Source organism: Apteryx mantelli, chromosome 18 (genome assembly GCF_036417845.1).
Source record: "Apteryx mantelli isolate bAptMan1 chromosome 18, bAptMan1.hap1, whole genome shotgun sequence".
In the NCBI taxonomy this organism is placed as follows: Eukaryota; Metazoa; Chordata; class Aves; order Apterygiformes; family Apterygidae; genus Apteryx; species Apteryx mantelli.
The window spans coordinates 2,609,878-2,633,342 of NC_089995.1; the positions used below are offsets into that span (position 1 = coordinate 2,609,878).

Sequence of the window (23,465 nt, forward strand, 5' to 3'; positions counted from 1 at the left end):
TTAACCTGGCTGATCTGAATATTGTGTTTTAGCAACTGTGTGTTTATAAAAGCAGGCATTGTAAGTTTGAGTGTATTTTTTTATACCTTTAGATGAAGCTGCAGTTTTGATCAGAAGGACTGTATACTCTGGGGCTCCCTGGAATGTGATTTCAGCTGATATCTCACGATAGGGATGTGATACAAAAATTTACTCATAACTCTGGATGCAAATGGGATGCTATCCTGAAAAGATGCATCAGGCTTTTTTCAAATATCTCTAACTTCTTATAGGCTCATTTTAACAATGATGTGTATTGCATTTTGCGGTGGCATTGTACTTCTGAAATGAATAAGGCTTTTTCAGTGCAGAATAATTCACTTTATAACCATACATGTTCTAAAAACTGCAAAAGAGATGATAAGAACAGGAGAGGCGGTCAAGCCCAACATGCCAAACCTGTTTTAATTTATCTTAATCCCACTTTCCTGTTTCCCACCAGACCACTCAGACCCCTCCCCCCTCCCCTCTTTTTTTTTCTTTTTTTTTCCCCCAGGAACACATCTAGGTGTCTTTTGAATTCATTTATTGGCTCTGCTGTGCATAGCACAATACAGTCTTTGTTTTACTTTTAGCCAGAGCTGTTTATATACAGTGACCATAATTTGCTCTCAGTTACATTGGTGAACATCTGAAGTAACACCATCAGAATCAATAACATGCTTCACATCAGTGTAACTGAGAGCAGAATTTAGCTCTGTAAACGTGAACCCAACTTTCTGTCTTGATACTTTCACAATTAAAAGACTTTAGATAATTAAAAATATCATCTTACCTTACACTAGCTATGTTTTGTTTTTCAAAATTTAATCTAGGAGTCAGAATTTATGTTCACATCTTATATTATTGCACTTACCTAATTTGATACACTTCAATTATAGTTATTCTTCTTGTGGAGAACAAAAAATTTGAAACTTTTTAACTATGGACTCAGAAATCATGGTCAGAATTAGACAAGTGAGATTCTAGAACAGATTTCTAAGATGAGAGGACAGGGCATAAAATTGATACAAAGATCGAGTTTCATCTTAAAATTTTATGAATTGAACTGTAGTAGGTGAGTTACCTGCAGTGGGAAGCTACTGCACTTGAAAACTCAGAGGTTCCTTTTCAGGCCTGTCTCTTAAATCTCGTGGAAGTCATGGAGGGTGGTTCTTTTTCTCTCTCAAGAAACTAGTCCATGCGTAATGGTTTAAGTTTATTGCTGCTTCTCTAGGTAGAAAAACCATGTATTGTGTCTCAACACATCTGTGTTGGGAATGTAAAATACTGTGTGCCTGAAGACAAGCCGCCTTGGCACAAAAGAACGTAGGACCCATGGAAATGTACAGTGGATATTTGTCCCCTTCTAGAGGTAAAAATGTTTTGAAATCACAGTTGTAGGGTCTCTTCCTTTAGCTCTATGAAAGTAAGGCATCTAGATTAACCTAGCTGTCTCGTGTAGTGAGTTTCAAAGAGCAGTATATCCCAGTTACTTAATGCAGGTTCAAAAAGACATATTGAGCAGATTAACAGCTGCTAGGAGACGTAGTTCTTTAGTTCTTTGTGCCACCACCAGCATTCACAAGACATTTCTGTGAGACACTTAAATGCTGAAGATGCAGAAAACTAATCCTGTAGAAGAGAGGGGTTTTGTGTGTGTTTTTTTTTCCCCTCTTCTTCCCCCCTCCCCCCCATTTTAACAAGATAAAGCAACCCATGTAAGGTCTGACTTTCCAGCAATGCTGGAAGCATGGAAGGGGAGAGTTGGCCGATCAACGTACACTTGAGGATAGGGTGGGTTGCCCTTTGGGAGCTGCTCATCTTTCTCCACTGGCTTGATAAGAAATCTGGTTGACTTGTTTAAACTGGATGCTTAACTTCTAAATATCCAAGGTGAGGTGAAAAGTACTCCACTGAGGATGTCTGAAAGTCTAAACAACTTCAGTCAGAAGCTTGGTAGAATCATTTACATCTAGTTATCAATACTATATTTTGAGTAGGAAAGTATGCTGGGATAGCAGCATAATCTAGGAGTTTTTTGATTCAGAGGGAAGATTCTAACATTTTATTTGTCATAAGTTCAGGAATGTATATGAATGAAAATTCAAAACGATTAACTATTAATTATGCAGTAGAGTATTTAAGTCTTATTAAAACAGCCTTTTGGAGATGTTTTTTCCCCAGAGATGCTCTGAAATCCACATATGTATCTATCTTGGCCTGAAAATTGCTACTGTCATTGAGGCCTTAACAGGAAAACTAAAAGTGCAAGTTTAGGATCAAGTTTAGTCAAACAGAACCTGAGAACCTGCTTTTAAAATTAACTTTGTGTGCTTTTTTTCTTAGAAGGTTTTGTCCGTGGTGCGGGATTGTACTTTTTTTGTCAATTAGACATTAAGTTTGACTGCTTTGCCTAATCTCAACTTTTGAGCGTCACCAAGAAATGGTTTCACAACACCATGCTCAAAATTAAAATTACATTCTGATTATATGAAGCTCTACCTGCATGTTATAGAACCTGGTATGCAAGCAGCAGAGAAATAGTGCATCAACTTTTGATCCTTTCTCAAAGAGCTCCAAAGTTCACAGCTAGTTTCCAGGAGTTTGTCATTTTATAAATGTATAAGAATATCAGGTACTGCTTCTAGGGTAGATGTAGTTTAATTTGGTTATGGGGATCCTAATAACTTAAATATACAGGAAAATGCATGTGTATGGAATTTTACCCTGAAAATACCTAGACCGTGATGAAGTCTGGAACAGATAATAGGCTGTGATATAAATTTAGCTTTACCGGGTCATGGAGTTTTGAAATGGTGGTCTTTCTCATGTTCTGTTTTTAATATAGTTGTTCTAGAATCAGAGCCCATGGAACTAACATGCCTGCCTCTCTGAAACAGGCATGTTTGGTGCATGCCAACAATACCTGGTGTTGAAATCAAGGTGTAATATATGTTTGTATTCTTTTCACTAGCCTGCCCCAATTTTCCATGGAGTCTGACATCAAAAATCAATTTAAACTTCCCAGATGTGTTGGAATCTGTTACTGTAAGGTAGTCTTCTTGGACTACTTCGTGCCTTCCTTTGGCACCTGCAAGAAGTACGCTGGAAGCTGCCTTACAGCACCTCTTCTAGAAACCTTTCTCATTATCCCCCACATTCTGAACCAATGTGGGGATTTCATGTGCCAAAATCGATTTTTACCATACAATGATTGTAGGGTTTAAGTGCTGCTCTGTGTTCCTCAAAATCTCCAGGACGTAGTTTAGTTGCCAAAATTCCAATGTTGAACAATGAAATAACTGCATAGCACAGCTGCATAATTTTTATTTTGACGGTACAGATGATGACAATAGAAATAAGGAAAACAATCCTTAGAGAACCTGCCATAATTTCCAGGCTCAGCAGAATGTTCCCTGGCCTCCTGTCAGTGCTTTGCGTATCACTTATAATGCAGTTCATGATTTGCCTACACTCAGTGCAGGGTTAAGTAATATGTTGTCATGCTAGATATTTTGGACATTTTTACAGTATCAGTTTCCTAGTCCTTGGAAGTTCTCCCCAAAATTCCTCGACTGACATCCACTGATCTGCTTGGCTTAAGTCTTTGAGAATTTGAGAGCAAGGTGTCTCATCTTGCAGATATAATTCTTTTTTTATGAACTCTAAGCTGCAGCAGTGAAAATATGACTGCACTGTTAAGTTCCTTCCTAAATACAGAAAAATATTGGAACTGATGACTTTTCTAGGTCTGAATAATCAAGATTTGCTAAAGTCGTTAGAGGTTTTATGTTGCTCCTGATGTATTTTATTCATATTGTTGCTTGTGTTTTTCACTGCCAATAGAATGTCAATGGTATCATCTGTTTCTTCTACAAAATTTGTATTTATAAATTTCCAATTCTGAATAACTTAACTTTTCCATAAACTTGTGCTGCCTGCCTATCTTGAAAGACAATAGCATAAGTATTAATTAACATTCTGATACAGTGCAGGAATGCTGAAGGTGTTTGAGATGCTGCTCATTCCCTTCCCCTTTTCTTTGTCTTTTCTTGTCTCTGGCAGAGTCAATAGCACCCATGTCTTGCAGTTTTGATTAAAATGGTATGCAGCTATTCTTGGCCCTCCCAACTCCCCTGTACTCATCCAGCTTCCAAATGCTTTTTCTGGCTAAATTAAGGAATGGTTGTAAGTCCTGTATTTTGCACAAATAGATATATTCTGGAAGTGTCTCCACAGGGCACAATATCATTGGGGTTTGTTTGATGCTTGAGATCTCTTTTCTAACTTTTATTTTGGGGGGAGGATTAATAACTTTGTTCCTTTGTTTTGTTTCTGAAAGCAAAATGCAAGTGAGGCTTTGCATATACCATCATTGTTGAGAGGAGAGGAACAGATTCCCTTGCCACTATCATTGTTTACAAGGAGAGGAAGACAGATTTCTTACTACTGAGCAAATCTCGACTGTTTTGTCTTTGGGACAGCCAATGCATTCAAAATAATAGGATCTTCATCAAACTTCAGCAATATCTGTACAGCTGTGGAAATTACTCTTGTTCTCTCTCAGTCCTGCTATGCTGTTTGAGAAGCCTGGTGCTGCTCTGTTGATTGCTTTCCTTGCTTGACTTTTTCTTCCTGTCAGGTGCATGAATGTACAAGCTTATTTCCCCATCGGTTACTTTTCTATGTTATGTTGGCTGTTATGTTGTACTGTTTTTCTGTATGCCTAATTTGGTATTTGTAGTACATAGGCAGTTACTTAGGATCCTCTGTTCTTATAACTCGTCATACCCATTCTGAATGATTTTTTCCCCCTCCTTGGTTGTCTTTGTGTTACCCAGATGCTGGAAAAATTCACTAGAGCTTGTGTATGTTCTTCCCTTTGCAGGCTCCACACCTGCTTTCACCTTTCCCCTGTCTCAGTATATCACACACTTCTCCCACCTACCTCTTAACTTGTAATTAGTCTGGCTGCCTACCTTTTCCTTTTGCTTCTTTTTTAGTTCTCTTTCTTTCCTTGCAGCAGCCCTTCTCATAGGTCACGCTGGCACCACCAACTCTCTCCATTCCCTTCTGTTTCCCACTTGACTAGTTCTTCGTAATCATCAGTGCCAGCTGTGCCTGCTCTTCACCCCTTCCATGCTTCTCTGCTGATTCCATGGTCACACACTCTACACCAACCTCCTATTGCAAAGGTCCATAATGAAAGCTCAGGCTCCCTCTTAATGTCTGCTTGCTTGAAACCTACTCTGGCATGTTGAAGCATCTTCATGACTTTGCTTGTTTCATTTCAGATCGTTCTCTTCTTCAGTTCTTTTATTTGTCTAGCTGAGCACCTTCTTTCCCATTCTAACTCCCGGATCCATATTTACTGTTTTTAGCATTTTCCTCAGTTACTAATCTTCTTTCTGCCTTATCCTTATCTCTCGCTGGCTTAGACATCACTTACGTGTCTTCCCAAAACTGCTGCTAGGATCATCTGCATGGCTTGTCACTCACTACGGCATTTCATCTCATGACAGTCGCCACTAGTTCTTGTGATTCAGTGGCCTCCAGGGGAAACAATGTCTGTTCACTCAGGGACGTAGCAGAGCGGGGGGGTGTTTGGCAGTCTGCCCGTGTTGGCAGTCTTGATCAGCTTCTGTAAGCAGCTCCATGCCATTTTAATTGTAGAACTCCTTCAAAGTCTGGTCTTAAATTCTACTGCAGACACAATGTCTTCATGTTTATAATACCCATACTGCAGTGCCTTGTAGCCTGGCTAGATAAGTGGGTTGCGCACATTTATATTTTCCTCTTTGAACTCGATTTATTTTGTTACCTTATTTTCTGACTTCCCTGGCCCATTTTATCTGTTTATAAAAACTCCCCAGCTTTATGAAGCCCTTATCTTTGACTGCTTTTGCTAACAACTTCTGCAATAAAATAAATGATAATGATCAGGAAGTGCAAATACAATGCATTCAGTATTTTCAGTGCTCTCTTTCTCTTCTTTCTTTCTCTCTCCTTTTTTCCATTTTTTTATTCCTTTAGTATGAGCAACCATACGTAATACTTTTGTGCACACCTAGACGAACTTTGTGTTTTCTGTTTATTTTCCTGTTCTGGGAAGCTCAATAGATTTTATTCTTTCTATTCTCTTGTATCTCTTCAGTTGTTATGTCTTCCTCCCCTCGGTTTCTGATCATACGCAGTGTTTGCTATTTTTGTATTGGTATTAACTAGTTAATTATCATTACACTTCTAAAAGAACATGAATGTTGCTATTTCCATATTCAAAAGGCAGGAAACAATGCAAAAGGTGAAAAGACTTGACCAACGTGACAGCATGTCTAGTCTTAGAGAGAGCAATCTCTATTTGTTGCTAGCAGATCTATTTGCCAATTCAGTTAGGCAATTTTCAACTTGGTCAGTTGGCCTTCTTGTGGCCATAAGGATGACTGCACATTAAGAGGGAGATTCAGCTAAAGATATGGCTAATGTGGATAGGAAATTGGGTCAGTACAATCTTGGTTTATGTAAAATGAGTAACACTTTCATCTGGGTTGGATTTCAGAAGCCTAGGAATGGATTTCATAACTACAAATGTCTGTGCTAGACAGAAGGCTGGCAGGCCTGTGAACCAGTGGTTTTAGGGAATGTCACCTGAATTAGCAATTAATTTGTCTAGGTAGTGCTAAAAGTGCTAGCAGTTCCTTGTGTTTGTAGATGTTATATGAAAATTCAATTTTTTAAAAACAAAGGAGATGGTAGAGATTTGGTCTCTTGCCAAGAGGCCAGAACCAAGAAGCTTGAAAACAAAGTGTCCAATTCAGGGCATCCTAAATTTGCCCTGTTGTATTTCCTACTTTATTTTTCACTTGCAGAGGAGAAGGTGGCTCATATGTAAGTTTAATCTTTGTTATTCAGGAAACAGTGTAAAAGGAAATTTTTGCCTCCTTAAAATCCTTGCCCGCTCATTTAGGATCTTTTGGAAGTTTGTTTATTCACAGCAGCATCAAATCTGAATGAAATACAGAAGTACGATGGAAAACTCACAGCATCTTACCATGCAGCTTTTTCATGGTTTGCTTTCCTCCTTTGCCTTTTACTTGAGGGCAGAAATAGGGTAGAGAAATAATTTTTGTTCACTTCTGAAAGGTTACAGTAATAAAGAAACTCTTGTTAACATCAGAGTATATGGCAGGCAGGAGTTTTCACAGTCTGGCATTGTTTATTTTACCAGCAATTTGGAACCTTCTGCACTCTTAAAATATTGGCAAGAAAATATTTAACTGTTAACTATTCTGTGGCATGCATGTGTTTGAAGCCCTGGGGAGGAGGAGTGCTTGGGGAAATCGGGTTTTTCTCAGCTTATGATTGAAACCAGAAGGTGCAGAATATTGGTAGAAGGTGAAAGCAATGTGACTTCAAATTATAATTTTAGACCTAATGTAGAACTGATGGGAGGATGTCAAAGAGGTCACATATGAACAGGACTGTGGTAGAAAATAGTGGGAAGTCTGATGGAGCAAACAGAAATAAGCCAGGCTGCTAGACACAACAGAAATGAATTGCAAAGTTAGATGGTGAGAGTGAGTATTTGCATTTGTCCCTGCCTCAGTCACGGGTTAAAGGTTATAGCAGTACTAGAGATCAGCATCATGGAGCAGGCTTGTTAATTGCTCAGTAATTGTATGGGATCTAGCAATTGTCACCTCATTTGGAAATGAAATAAAAATAACTTTTTTTATGGAGAGTTTTTGTTTGTGTTTTGTTTTTCTTTTCTGTAGAGCAGATGCAGTGGTTAGTTTGGGTCTCTTGCTTTCCTAGCCAATAGAAACTGGTTCTGGTCCCAAATTCTTGGAGAAAGCTTTTTTTTTTTTTTCCTTTCTTTCTTTTTTTTCTTTTTTTCCCCCCTTCCCTCCAGGTGAAGATGAATGGCTGGTATGAGCAGGATCATTCTTGCTAATATTTCTATATAAGGCGTAGCCTCTTCCCGTAGGATTACTAAAAGCTATGCTAAAGGCAGCATTTTCTTTCACAGTAGTTTATTTCAGTAGAAATTCTTACCAAGTCAGCAAAGGCACCTGACTGGTATCCAGGATCATCTAATGGGCTATGGTGGTCTCATTGCAAGTCACGGCAGGAAGAGATGCACAGAAGAGGCACTGATCAACATCTGCAAAGCTCAGCAGAGAGTGAATAAAACTGAACATATTTAGCAGTCATTATTCTCATGTTGGCTGAAGATCCAGTGTATCATTTCTAACAATAACCAAAGATGTTTCAGGAAAAAGTATAAGAAACAGAAGAAATGTGAACCAGTATGTCTTATTGTATGTCTTCTCTGTGTTCACTGATGAGTAATATGAAAGTTGCATGGGGACCATCATATTTAATAGCTACTAATAGAGCAATCCCTTATGAATTTGTGTAGTCCCTTTCTGAACCCATTCATATTTTTGGCTCTTTAATGTCCTGTGACAATTATTTCCACAACTTAATTGTGTTACATGAGAAAGTACTTCTGTTTATTTTTAAAGTACTGTTGGCTTGTTTCATTGGCTTCTTTCTAGATCTTGTTTTATGAGAGTTAATGAACAGTAATTTCCTGTTCACCAACTCTGTACCACTCCTGACTTTACATTGTGTCTTCCTCCTTGTAGTCTTTTCTAAATAGAATTAGTGTTTAGTGTGTCCTCATACTGCTAATCACCTTTTTTTTTTTTCTCGGTTTTCTAGTTTCTGTATCTGTTCTGAGATGGAAAGATATGTGTGCAGCATTTATATGTGGACAGACTGGATTTATGGCAGAAGAGGGTTCCTCTGTTTTGTTTTCTCTTCCTTTCATAATAATTCCTAATATTTATTTCCCTTTTTCTCCACTGTTGGATGTTGAACTGACATTTTCAGAGATCCATCCACAAAAAAATCTTAAGATCTATTTCCTGAATTCTAGCTGGTAAACAAAGGCACATTGTTATATAAATTTTGATTGTTTTTTCCTAAAGTATACTACTAATACCTTTATCAACACTGAATGTTACCAGTCATAATCATCTGAAACTGTTATTCTATCCTTTATTATAGTTTCTACTAATTTGTTAGAAATGGAAGTCAAATTTATCAGTCTGTACTTCCCTGGATCTTCTGAAACTCTTTCAAAAATTTATGCCACATTTCATGGCTCTGCAAACATATTAAATGTTATCTAATATGTTCCATTTAGTTTAATACTTTCTGATCCCAAAGATTTTGTTGCTCTTGATTTTTATTAAGTTATCTTAAGTCTGTTTCCATGGACAGATCATATCACGTGGAATATGGTTCTTTTCAACTCTTTTCAATTTGTGTAACTTCCTTTCAGTTTTTTAGACAGAATTCTTGCTTCCAATGTGCTCAGGTATATTATAATGATCACTTTTAGGCTTTTAGCAAGTAATTTCTTAAAAGAGACATTACAGGAAAAACCCACCACAACTTCTTACCCTTACAGAGAACCAGCGCAACTAAGGAGAGAGCACAGCAATTTTACCTCCCTTCTATGACCTTTCTCTGGAGAGGTTGTCAGTGAGCTGTGCCAGCATGTGCTGAAAAGAAGAATTAAGAATAAGCCTCCATCCATTTCATATAGTCAGGATTGTATTGTGACCTTTGCTGCATCTGTAACTGTAACCATGGCAGAGTTTCCAAGTTAATAGGCTGCAAAATAGAAACATATCTCATTTTACTGATACATGATGGCTAGGGGTGACGGTCTCTTTTTTTCTGAAACATGTAATGCTGTGTTTCTATGTCAGTTTGAAATAGATGTGGTCTAAGGAGTATTACTGATGGTCGTGCAGTTGTTATGAAGGTAGCAGAGCATACAAAAGTCTTTTTCCCTTAACATGTTGTTTTTATGGATTGAGAATTTTGGCAGGAACTGGTTCTGATACAGACTAAAATATATTTAGCTTTTGTCTAGGTTAATACAATGTTGTAGGTTTTCACTGGACGTTGAAGGTGGTTTTAAAGAGTGTGCTCCGAAGTTAAGCATCAGCTGAGGTGCATTACAAAATGACTTATTTTTAATTAGAACATTAGAGAGTTTATCAAAAAAGTTAATATTTTTAGAAAGTATATGGGGAATGACAGCTGTAGCTGATTATAAGCCGGTTAGCTTGACCCTGATTGCAGGCAAAGTAGCAGAATGGTTAATGCAAGACTGAAAAAAAAAAAAAAAAAAAATTGGAAAAATAATTTCTGCAGGATCTTTGTCAGTTATACAACTTTGTGACATTGCATGGAGGAACTAGGCGTTTTGGCCCATTGCTACAGAGTTTCTTTTAATTCTTTATATTATTTTAATCTTTTTGATCTTTAGCTACATGTCTCAGTCATTTTCAAAAACTGTCCTACATGTAATAGTCATGTTATTGAAGGAAATAAAAGGGCTGTATGCAGTCTTTCCCACTTAATGTCATGTGCATTTATTAAAAGGGCAGCAAACACTTAAAAAGCCTTTATATAACTATATATAGTTATATTATTTATAGTTATAATATAAATTATATATTATAAGCCATTCTTTCCAAACGCAAATTTGGAGAGGGTGCAGAAAAAAGCCCAAATGTTTGAGGACTGACAAAAATGTTTTATGGTGAAAGATTTGCCCTGTATCTCCTACAGGAACTTCTGCCAACATTGAATGCTCCATTAATCAAAAGCGTAAATAGGAGTGATTCATGTTTATGGCAGTGTGGCTAACAGAAGTCCCCAGAGCAGACCCAGTCATAACGACAAAAGTGTACTCATACCTGTGTAACTTGTTTTGCGCAAGAGATGAACTAATTTTACTGTATCAGCATAAAACATGGCTTTGCTATTACAGCTTTGACCACTCTAGGAGTGCTCTGATGATGTAGTGTATCAGTGCACCTAGTGTAAACATTATCTTAAAGAGCCTAATCTTAGTTTGACAATATTACTGTTGTGACACATTTACTAGGTACAGATATAGGAGCAAATAAAGTGTACAGAAGAAGCCTTTTATTCTAGCAGGAATGGTATAATGAGAATGAAAGGGTGGAAACTGAAGCCAGAAAATTCAAATATGAAATGGGATACACATGTTCAACTGTGAGGGTGATATGCTTTAGCCAAACACAACTTATTGAGCTTAGTACAGAGAGAACTCAGTGAAAGGTAATGGTCTGTGATATGCAGAAGGTCAGATTCTATGATCTAATCATTTCTTCTGGCTGAAATCTCTTCATAAAAAATATAGTTCAACCATAACTTATGGCCTAAAGAGAGGAATTGCTGCATGAAATTCAATGATTAGTGCTTGTACAAGGTGAGGTTAGAAGTGTCCCTTCTGGCCTTATACACTACGGATGGATGAATGTGTTAAAGTAGCTTAAGGGTGCAATACATGCTGGCAAAAGCCATAACACCAAGAAACTCCCGTTAAAATGCTTTGAAATAGTGTTGTCTGTGGTCGTCATGGCTATGTCTACGCTAGTGTGTAGTGTGGCCCAACAGGGACACATTTGTTGAGTGAAACAGTTGAGGCTCCAATGTCCCCGCTATACAGGGATGATTTTTACTCTGTGCTAGTTCTGTTCTGATCCTGTGGACTAAACGCCTCTTAGCAGGTGGAGCGCATTAGAGCACGCTTTCAAGTTTGTGCACTGTGAGACTTCTCTGAAGTGTAAACCAGAGCATGGTAAGTAGGGATGATGAGGAGATTCACTATGAAAACATACTCTTGATCCAACCAAAAGATGAATGTAGACTTACCATATGGTAGCTTTCATTTAAAAATTTGCTTATATCTAAGGCAATTTCATACAAGTCCAGCATATACAATAAAGCAGTGTGTTCTTGTCTTCCTAGAAGTTTTGTTAGAGTGCAGAACCTTAACTGAGACTTGAGTTGGTAGATTGCCTGATACAGCAATAAGCCTCAACAGCTGTCTGTTCAGCAATGCATATTGACTTGTTGGGGCTGAAGCTGAGGTTTCTCACCGTAATATAATAACAAGAATGTAGTGTGTGCACTGTAGCCTTAAAAAGGCGAATGTGGGATCATGGAGCCCTTCAACGAAAAGTGGTTACATGTAAAAGGAAGATGTGTTAGTTGTACATTTCCTTTTTTTAAAGGTAAGTGTGAGAGATGTAAAAATAAATATATTCCTAGTTTTGAATTAGGATTTTTTCCACTGTGTCAATGATATATAAATTATTCTGGTGACAGTTCTGCAATGGGTTGTTTCCAAAGAAGGCAAAGTGGCTAAGTCCTTAGAAAATTCCAGATGTTATCATTTTTTTCTTGTTATTATCAATTACTCACTTGGAATTGTCTAGAAGCTTTTGTACTTAATAACGAACAGTGGGAGAAGGCAGCAAAATCATGACCAATCAGATCATGAAGCTTGCTAGTGCTAAGAATATGTACAGGCTTGAAAAGAGGAAGTGTTCCCAACAAACCTGGATTTGGATTTACTCATTCTTCTTGTTTTATAATGAAGGATTTTTTTTTCTATAATAATTGTGCCGACGCTGATTGTATTCATCAGAAACTACAATATTCCTTTAAAAGTAATTTTACTGCCTAAGATACTGCTCCATCCCCAAAGTCATATTTTATATTTTAAACTGTTTGTCTTTAAGATGTATTTATTGCCATGTTTGTTTAACTTGGTTATCTCCTTCATCAATCTATTTCTTACTAACTTAAAGCTGCTGCTCTTTGTTTTTAGTACAGAAAGCTGCTTCCCTAGGGGTGTATAGTCCAGGACTTGTCTCTGTAATGGGACTATTTGTTTTCTTTGCCCCTTGCAGTTGCCTGCTGTAACATTTGTAGTATGTGTTAAGTAATCCTTGAGGTAACATTTTTATTATGTCATAAAAAGTGCGTGGCAAATATATAATAACTCATGGAATTTGTTTGTTTAAAAATGGAAGGATAATTTATTGAGTGTGTTACATGAGACCTGCTCCCCCTTATTAGAGCTGTAGAAGTGCAGCTTATTTAGAAGTATGTTCTATTGAGAAAAACCACGATCTCTGACATGCATAGAAAGTTTTGAGCATGGTTGGGTAGAAATGACATCATAGTTTATGTACTCAATAAAAATTTAATTAAGTCATTACAGAAGTTGCAGTCATCATTTAACCCTCTGATTTCTTAGTTTAGTTCTTCTTTTTTTTTAAAAACATTTAGTAATAGCCAGTCACCAAATCTTGATGGCCTATAAAATATCTGCATGAATTTTAATAGCTTATATTAATGGAAAAATGTGAGTAACTGACATAAAAGAAATTTTCCTTGTGTTTGCACTATAAGCAGTTCTATAAAAATCAACTGATGAAAAAGATAGCAGTTTAATGGAATAATGTTTGAACTGGAGATTTGATAGTATGACAAAATAATCCACGTTTTGATAGGAAGCTGTTGCATAAGGACCAAGGTTAGTACTCCTAAGGATACTAAGAAAGATTTAGGACATGTGGTTCCCACTGTCATAAGTATTAAGATTTTAGATATGTTAAATTTCACAGCTTTTCTTTAACCTTATGATAAGCTATACACCAAAGACAGTAATGCTCATTCTGTATTAGAATTGATTTCCTACCCTATGTTCCTGTTTGCGGTTTCTTTTTTAAAAACTTGTCCCCCAAATGCGGTCTCATAGGTAAGTGTTCTGGTTTGGAGGATTGGAGATAGTTATCACGCAGGATTGGAGATAGTTATCCTTGTCAATTATACTTACATTGCATGCAAGGTTTGTAGGAAAAGAAATGCTTGGTCTCTCACGAGTCAATACAAAGAATAATCTTTACCAAAGAGAGCAGAGCTCTGCCCTCATGAGAGTAACTGTTTATTACATTGTTCTGTCGATAGAAATAAAAAGCATGAGCAAAAGGAGTAGCCAGTTTGCATGGAGGAGATGCATGTGAATTATTTCAGCCATCTCTCTGGACCTAGCGGTCTCTCTTTGTTCTACCTAAACTCACACAGGGCTCAATTCTGAAAGCCAATGGGTAGCTCAGGCCAAAGTAGCAAATATTTAAGCAACTGTTAAATTTAGTTAAAAGTCAGTGTGGAACATAGACTGAGTCATACAGCATAAGGGGATGTAGCTTGAGAATCACCAGCTCTGAAAGAAACTTAGTCATAGTGAACAACTAGCAAGTCTGAGCTTCTAGAGAGATGCTGTAGAAACAGAATCCATGTGACTGCTGAATGAGCAAGTCAATATTGACAAGTAATTACGAAGCAGTGGTAGGGATGGTGCCTCTATCTTTAGCGTTACGGTACTTTTACTGTAATAGCATGTCTAGCTCTGGAGTCTGTGTGTTAGAAAAAATGTTCAAAAACTTGTGAGTTTCTAAAAGATCTATATGAATGAATCAAGGTCTGAAAAACCTGCATAATAGGTAAAACACAGAGCAGTTTTCATTATCTTAGTCTACGCTGCCACTGAAAGGACAGCCTTGCCTTCACTCTTTCCAGCCAGCATTTTTTCTCTGCTCAGGTAGCTATATGCCAGCACTGTTGGTTGAGGATTTTTCTGCCATTTATATAATCTTACTAACATTGACTGTGACTTTTATTTGTGTAAAGAACTAATGGAGCTGTACTGTACATTCTTCTAAAGTCACTGACTACATGAACCTCGCAATTTACAGCCAAATCCTAACATATAGACCACGGTACTCTTTCTTCTTTTCCTACTCAGAATGAAACTGGTAGTTTTTTCATCACCTCCACCAGTTTAGAACCCATTCAGATGGTTTTCTTTTTTATTTTTCAGATTACTTCTGCTGCTCTAAAGGAAGATTTGAGAAGTATGGTAGAAAATTTCTATGCAGCTCTGTTTGGGTATGATGAGGTAAGAAGGGTATTTTCAGAGAATGAGCAGGAACAAACAGGCCATCTAATTCACTTAACAGAAAATGCTGCAGATGGATAAAACTTTTGCCATACATATCATTGGGCAAATGTTGCATTATGGAGGCAGACTTCTTAGCTATTGTGATCAAGTTTTGCCTTGGATTGAACCGTCTTTAAGAAAAAAGGAAACGTGTAGCACATATTGATTTAAAACATGGGACATGGAAGAGGGATGTTCTTTGTTCTGTTTGACTGTTATTGCTTGACCATTAGTAAATCATATCCTCTCTCTGAATCTCATTTTACTCCACTGTACTTTGAGAGCAGTATTTATAGTAAGAGTCTATGAATACTGGGAAGCAAAAGCACCATTGTGTACAAGTGTTTATGGGACATTTTCAAGTAGAAAATACAATTGCATCAGCTCTTACAGTAGTTAACTTTTTGCTCTAGTGGGTGTTGCTACTGATGTTCTTTTTGTTTACATGGTGATGTTGTTTTTTTTACATGGCTATTTGCATTATTAATATCTTGTAAAGGTAAACTTCATAGAGTATTGGACAATGTTATGCATGCAGGTTTTTCCTTTAATCTATTTTTAAGTATACCCAGGATGTGTCTGTATGTCTGTCTTTTTCTTTCCTCTTTTTTTGTTGACAGTCTTTTTAGAAGCAAAATGTCTAGTTAAATTAAAGACAAATGTTGACCTTTTATATTTTAACTGAATATTTTAAAGTCCTCTCTTGTCTTTGGCAAACGTGTCAGCAGAAGACAGGAGTTATGAGACTGTGGTGATAGCACCATATAATCTAGAAAGACAATAAAAGCTGAAGAGAATTTAGATGAAAAGTTCTCATGGATGTGACTTGTGTAAGCCAAATTTAAAATTAGATTTAACTGGAAAAATCTAGATAGTTCTTGATGATAAGAACTTCTCTCTTTCATTCAGAATGAGGCAAATAGTAAAGTCCAGATTGCTTTTCCAGAACATCATATTATATATCTTTTAATTTTTAATATTTCAAGTATCATGGGCTTCACACAGTTCTCTGAAGTGGTGCTCTCTTCTCTGTAAGGCCTAATCTAAAGATTTAAAAACAGAGAAACAGAATAGTCAGCTACTACATTGCCAGTACCCCCACCCAGGTTTTTCTGATTGGCTGAATATTTGTTACAGGTTGAAGCAGTTAGTCTCTTGCAAGCTCAAGGTTGTTCTTAACTCTGGGGAAGAATGACGTTGATGCTTTTTCACAGGTACAGTCCACAGTAGTTGTGGGCTTTGAGAAGTCTGATATTGTCTAGCGCCAAGTAGTTAGAATAATGGATCAGGTTTGTCTTGTGTTTACACTCTCTTCACGTGCAGTTTTTAATTCCCTCTCTTTACTTACTTAGGGAATCTTGTCTGATGATCATGTTCTGGCAGCGGCCCTTTGGAGAAACCTTTTTAACAGGAACTGTGAGGACCCTAGGCATCTGGAATTACTTGTAGAGTATGTGCGCAAACAGGTACGCTACAGCTCATAGCACAGCTTCTCTTCATTCTCTTGTTAGGTATTGAATATTTATTTTTTATTGCCTGCATACTATGTAGCTCCATTTTCCTTGTAAGTATAGGTGGGTTTTATATTCATTTGTTACTTTTAAGGAGAAAAGGTAAAACTATAAAAACTGGCTGACATTCATTGCAGTTTGACTACAGAGAAATTGGCTACAGAGAAATTCACAGGAGATTGAAAGCAACCATGCTTATTCTTTTTCTGGGCCCATGCTATGGAGGGTCTTGACAAAAATGTGTCAGAAATGAGCTGCAGCTTGTTGTAGCATTATACTTGATGTTGTGGAGTCATCCTTGACAGTGCTCTGCCATATGGGACTTCCTGTAACTTAATATATGCCAGGGCCATTTAATTTACTTTGGGGAGCCTCTCCTACAGCCTAAAATCAGTGTTGTAAAGAAGGGATTAAGTTGCATTAAACCCCTGGAATCTTTTAAGAGGGAATGCTATTCTGCAGCTCTTCAGGAGTCTTTCAATCACTATGGCATATCGTTATGATGAACTTTGCGGATAGTAAGTAACAGGTTTTGTTTTTCAGAATGATTTAAATTTCTTTTGATTCATACCTGGAGGAAAAAATATTAAACAGTGTGTGTCCTCTCAACCATTATGAGGCTTCTGAACCAGGTTTCTAGGAAATGCTGGGTAGGAGCTGGTGGATGTAGCCCAGGGTGGGTTCCAAAGATGGAAGAAAGGGTGAGAGAGAAGTTTTGGAGGAAAAATGTAGGCTGTTGGACAGGAAATTGAAGACCAGGTCCTCCACAGTAGCATTATCTGTAATGTTTTCACTACTGTATTCAAGACCTGATGGATATTTGAAGAGACGGTATTTCAGTGCATGTCTGACAAAAAGGTATGGAAAGTGAAAGGCTCAAATTTGTCAGGGACTGAGGATGCTTCCAGCATGCTGGAGTGCTTCTCAGGAGGCACAGACTTAATGTACCAGGTTGCTGATGCTTAATATCAGGGAGGTCATAGGAAAGTTTAAAACTGAAGATAGGCAGGAAGCAAACAAGTGTAGAGAGCATGAAATTTGGGACAATTTGTCCACCAAGTGGGGAAATCATAGCAATTCTGTATGCTCAAGCAAAGGGTAGGACAGAGGCTATCAGCAGTTGAGTAGGAAACAGTGATCATACAGATAAATGTGGCGCACTGGGGAAGAGTCAGCACGGCTTTTCTGAAGGCCAGTCTTGCCTCACAAATCTGTGGAGTTACTTGAAAGAGCCATTGATGCTGTGGACAAGGAATATCTGATTTACATAGTCTCTTGGTTTTCTAGAAAGTTCTAGGAAGCTTCCACCAAAGACTTCTAAAGAAACTAGGTAGCCATAGGAGAAGAGCAAAGGTAGTCCCATAGACAAGTAACTAATAGGAATGTAGGCAATAGGGGGCCAATAAATTGTCAGGTTTTAACAGAGGAGAGATTGTTACTAGATTCAGAGGACTGGGGGTGGGAAGGGCTGTGTGCTGTTCAATATGGTTGTAAAGGAAACAGAGGGGAGTGAATTGTGAGATGACAGTTTGCTGATACTAGGCTGTTCATGGCAGTAAGCATGAGAGTTGATTGCAGAAAGAATTCATACAGCGAATGACTAGATGAAGAAATGGCAGATGCAGTTCAGTGTAGACAACTGTAAAGTGATGCGCTTGGAGACAAAAACAATCCCAACTTTTCATATATAGTGATGAGCTCTAAACTATTACCACACAGCAGTGAGCCCTTGAGATTATAATTGGGTTATCAAAATGTCAGCTCAGTGCTAAGAAGTGTTAAATTAAAACAAATGCTCAGAACTCATGAGGAAGGAATAGAGAATAAAACATAGTGTTGTCATGCCACTTTTTAAATCCATGGTACCCCTGTGATCTTGAATAATGCGTACAGTTTGGGTCCCTGCCACCAAGAAAGATTAAAAAAAAAAATGAACTGAAGAAGGTTCTGAGAAGAGCAGTAAGGCTGATATGAAACAGCTTCTGTATTAGCAATGACTAGGACTCCCTAATCTGAAAAAAACAGCTGAGAAAGAGTATGAGACAGCTCTGTGAAGTCTTGAAGGCTTATGGAAGGTGAGGTGGAGTAGGACCAGACGATCTCCAGAGATCCTTTCCAAGCTCAACCATTCCGTCATTCTGTGGGTGCGGAAAGGTTGGTAAGCCTCTTCTGATACAAGAGTCTGGGGACAAACGTTGCCACAGGTTGCCTGGGATGCTAAAACATACATGGATTTCAAAAGCCACAGGCAAAGTTCATGAAAGAGAAATCTATCGTGGGCCATTAAATGCACGACCACCATTTCAGGCTCAATATCCCTGAACTAACAAATTTGGGGAGGGAGGGAGAGTAAACAAGGAAAATAGCATTGTACGTATGTGTTGTACTTAACCCCTCCTGAGGAATCTGCTATTGATGATCCTCAGAAACAGGATACTGTGCTTAGGTGGCACTTCAGTCTGATCCTGTGTGGCCGTTGACACATTACGTTCTTTCCTTTGCTGAGAAATTCCTTGTCAGATTATCTTTTGTTGCTAGTAAGCCCTGGAAATCCCTTGAGTAAGAAATCTTTTCCGCAATTTCTTGCTGATCCTGTCTTTAACAGTGGCTATTAGCGGATGCCCAGAGAAGAATATAATAACAGGGCAAGCGTGTGCACTGTTTCCCTGGTCAAGTCTCCTAGCAGTCTGTGTTCCCAGACTTCATGAGCCAGAGGTGGTATTTTTGTATTTTAATGCCCCTTGATGGACTATAACCCTTACAGACTTTCAGTGTTTGCAGTGTCCTGTGGGAGCAAATTTCATAATTACCAATGTGTTAACCCTATGTTGTATGAAAAGTTTTTTTTTTTTGCTTGCTTTGCACCTTATCTTTTCGTTTGCCACTTATTTCTTGAATAGTGAGAATGAGTATTCGTTCCCTGTTCACCTCCTCCAACCTGGGTGCTTTTATAAATCTCTGATGCCCCCTGCTAGTCAGTCCCTGGTCTGTGTGAAACCACTTCCTGGAGCAAGCGCTCCGGGCAGATAACGCTGCTGGTAATGTGTCATCCCAATTAACCGCTGGGCCCATGAGGGGAGTCACAGCAGCCTTGCGCGGCTCCTCCTTGTCCTGCTGCCAGACTTTGAGCGGAGGCGTTAGCCGCGGCGCGAGGAGAAGGCTGCGCGCAGTCGCCTGCGGCGGCTCTGCGATCCTCATCCCCTAGTGTTTCCGTGCCCCGTCGGAAGCTTCGTCCTTCGCCCTTGGCCCTGGGCAGCCGGGGAGGGCGGCGGGCGCGGACACTGACCCCGACGCCCTGTCGCCTCCAGGTGCAGCACCTGGACGCCCTCAGCGGGGAGGAGCTGCTGCTGACGGGCGAGGTGAGCTGGCGCCCCCTGGTGGAGAGCGACGCCCGCAGCATCCTGAAGCCCCTCTCCCCCGTCTACAACGATGAAGGACTCTGAGAGCCTCGTCGCGTCGCCCCGGTGTTCGCTTCTCAAATGGGAAAAATTGCTTGGGAAAACTGCCTCCGATTGAACTGCTCTGACGTGGGGTCAGGAAGGAATAACTGCTGTTGACAGAATATATTGAAATAGATGCCATATCTGTGGTGACTCGGTAGCAAATTGGACAGCTGTACTCTTCTGGATATTCATCTGTGATTAAATGCTTAGTTGGTTCAAGAACCTTTGTTGTTGTAATGGCACTGAGCGGTCCTTGCAGACAAATTCCAACCAGACGTTTTACCATGAGTTATAATTCACTCAAGAAGACATTTCTGTCCTTTGCCTCGTTTGGAGAGCCGCTGTGTACAGACACAGCAGTGTTCCTCTGCTCACAGAATGTTTGTGAACACAAATCTGAGCTTTGCTTATTAGATGTTAATATATTCTAAAAGCCTGACATTAAGATAGAACGGTCCATTTTCGCTTTAATAGAGTTGAGAATTGCTTTAACAGATTCTGAAGGATTTTCCATGAAAATCCTTTTTAGGAACTCTCTGCGCTGTTGCACAAGGATATGAGGATGGAAAGAACAATGCACTGTTCCCACTAATTCTCTATGACTCTAGCCATCCTAGTGAGAAATGCAGGCTGAAACATGGCTGGGCTGTCACTAAAAGCTACCTCAGAGTACTTTGTATTTCAGAGGAGCTCTGCCTTGCTGATATTTCCATATTCTTTTTAGAGTTGTGTTCTAGTTATATTTTAGGAAAATAACATCCCCATTTCTGTCCAGGGCTCTTAATGGGATAGGACTGTGCTATCCCCCACCCCTCAAAGCAGTGGTTCAGAGCTTTTTAATGAGACCTGTTAACCCCAGTTAACGCGCAGGCAGATTACCCCTACATGATAATTATGAGAGCAATTGCTCCACTGATTAAATCAGCAGCGGCTGAGGTGTACTGTGCAGGTGGATGGTTCACCAGGCTATTTCCAGGTCAGTGACAAAAACTGTTTTCATTTCTCATGTCTAAAATCCTAATCCATAATAAATGTCAGTCTGGATAAAACTGATGTGTATGTGTTTTCTATGTCATGTGTGCTTCTGATAAGAACAAGCCCTATAATATTAGGACTTATTCCTAATAAAACTATTAAACAAAAATAGAAGATAGTAATCCTTAATTTGTGATCAAATGCTGTTATTTCTGGTGAAAGTGTGACTGTGCCTGGCTGTAACTGTTCTTGCTTCTGATGTTCCTTCCTTTGGATTGTGTGTTTTGGTGAATACTTGGCATCCCTCTTCTGTGTGAAGAGCAGTGGGATGCAGAATATAGGCTCCCAAACACTGGCCTGCATTTTTTTAACCTTTTCTTAGAGATTCTTCTCAGTACTTGAAAGAAAGAAAAGAAAAAAAAGGCATTTTGTTAGTTTTTTTTCCAAGGCGAACTTCCTCAGTTTAACTTGTTATAAAATGAGTCATGTAAAGAAACCCTCTATGTGTGAGGTGTATCCCTCCTCTGTGAAAACATTACAGACCAAACAACTTGCTTGCAGTTTATTTAAGATGCTTTTGTTGAAAGCTGAGCTAAGCAGAGAAACCTCTTATGTGTGAAGTATTATACAGTGTGTGTGAGATAATAACACCTTGTAATTCATTACAGCTGGGTTGTATTTACATAAAAGAAGGCTGAGCTGTGTAGGAATTTGCTGATTAATTTATTTTTAATGGGAGTGAAGTATACCAAGTACCAAAATAAACTTTACTTTGTGTATCTTACTGCTCCTGGAATAGGTGGAAAAATTAATGGTAGATATTTTGGCTCAAAACTACATACATTAATTCATATACAAAACAGTCATTTAAACTTTAACTCCTTTCCTGCTATGTAATTTAAACCTGGACTCATGTTATCCATGCCATGGGAACACAGGATTAGGAGTACACCGCCTTCCAACCCAGACGACCTAGTGCGCGCAGGTCTGAGATCACGTAGCATCTCTGGTACTGAAGCTGTGAAGGCTGCAAACTAGAATTCATGGGACCACTGGTCTGGGATGATGGTGTCTTTTGTACTGTGAATGTGCGACAGCTGTATGATCAAAACCTTCCTTTTATGTGTAGGGGTGGGAGTCTCCAGAAATTGTGGTGCTTGATTGTGGTCACTGGTATGTGCTTTTGCACTTTTATTAATATGAGAATAGAGACACCTCTAATCAAGGTTCATTGCTTGTTTCATAAAATGCCTTCAAACACCCCACTGTTACAGAATTGAGCCAGCAGTCAAGGTGTGTTTTGGAGAGAAGTGGGTGGAGCATATTAAGAGAGTAAGACAGAGACTGTCTATGAATTCAAAGAGAGGTCTGTTAGGAAAAGTACACCGGAGGCTGCATGGGGTGAGAGAAGAACTGGCTTCCCAGCCATTGATTATCTGGAGACAGAATTTGGGTGTAGACTATGAGAGTGTCTTACTCTTGAGAGAGGTATTTCAATAGGACAGAAACATCCTGTTTTCTGCATTTTATATGAGAGGCATCTTTACAGCCAGAATTTAGAGTCCTTGAGGAAAGCTTGTATTTCCAATAGCAAAATCTGCCTCTTACAAACATTATGGCAGCAATGATTAGCAGGTAATGTGATTTCTGTGTACAGGACTGAACACAGTATTATTAACCAGTCATGTTGTAAAGCCCATTTTCAAGGTTTTGGAGAGGGAATAATTGAAGATATTTTACTTTTGGATAGTTCTTTGTTAATGCTGCTAGTTTTTTGAGAGCGATCCCAGAGCATCAGCTTTGGTCACTTACTGTATTTTGAGTGAATATATGGATGTGCATTTCTTCTGACAGCAGCAAGTTCAACGCTTTATCATCCAGCCTGACCTCCTATGTCATATATAGAATTCAGATGTTGCTGATTAATTTCAAAGAAATTGCTCTCCGAAATTACCCAGGTGTCATGAGGCACCAGCCTCTAGGAAGCACTGAGTATGTCGGCTAAATCTTGTCTTCCTTTGTTTCTGTGAGCAGAAATCAAGGGCCAACAATCAATGTTCCTTCCATCTCTGCTGCTTTTGTTCCAGCAGTAGAGTAGGTGCACATTTTGCCCACAATGTCACGCTTGCAGGTTCTCTTCAGACTGAGACAACTTGGGGTAGGGGGAGTCATCTGTTGTAGCTCAGGCATCCAAGGGTATTTTAGATGGTTGAATGTTTTCCTGCAATACATGTTATCTCCTCTGTTCCTATGTTCGCACCTCCATTTGGTATTTATATCTAGCTGTCTTCTCCTGCTTTTTAGACAACTGAAGTGCTAAAAGCACAGGTATCCTTGCTGATTCCCACATTTCCTGTCCTATCTAGGTGCCTAAACCCTGTTAGAGTACAGTTACCACTTTCCAGATTTCTGAATCCTGTCCTAACCTTCCACCAAGTGCAGTTTTTAGTCATGCTTGTATTGCACCAAATCCTCAGGTCAGAATTGCAACTCCTGACATAGCAATGGGATTTAACCACTGACCTGTCTCATTTATCCTGCCTTTGGCTTGGCAAATAGCATAAAGAGAAACTGGAGACTGAGTAAGAGCAATTTTTTCCACAGAAGCTT

The 23,465-nt window shown here is 38.8% G+C and overlaps 1 protein-coding gene across 2 annotated transcripts in view; it reads left to right on the forward strand.

Annotated features, from left to right (window-relative positions):
* UQCC1 (ubiquinol-cytochrome c reductase complex assembly factor 1) overlaps window positions 1-20,975 on the forward strand; it is a 58,096-nt gene extending 37,121 nt beyond the window's left edge. For both annotated transcript variants that reach the window (XM_067307750.1, XM_067307749.1), the window contains exons 8-10: window positions 14,807-14,884; window positions 16,279-16,392; window positions 19,746-20,975. In XM_067307750.1, coding sequence (XP_067163851.1) covers window positions 14,807-14,884; window positions 16,279-16,392; window positions 19,746-19,880 — 327 coding nt within the window. In that variant the 3' untranslated portion in view covers window positions 19,881-20,975. The remainder of the gene's footprint in view (window positions 1-14,806; window positions 14,885-16,278; window positions 16,393-19,745) is intronic.
* Window positions 20,976-23,465: the final 2,490 nt, after the last annotated feature.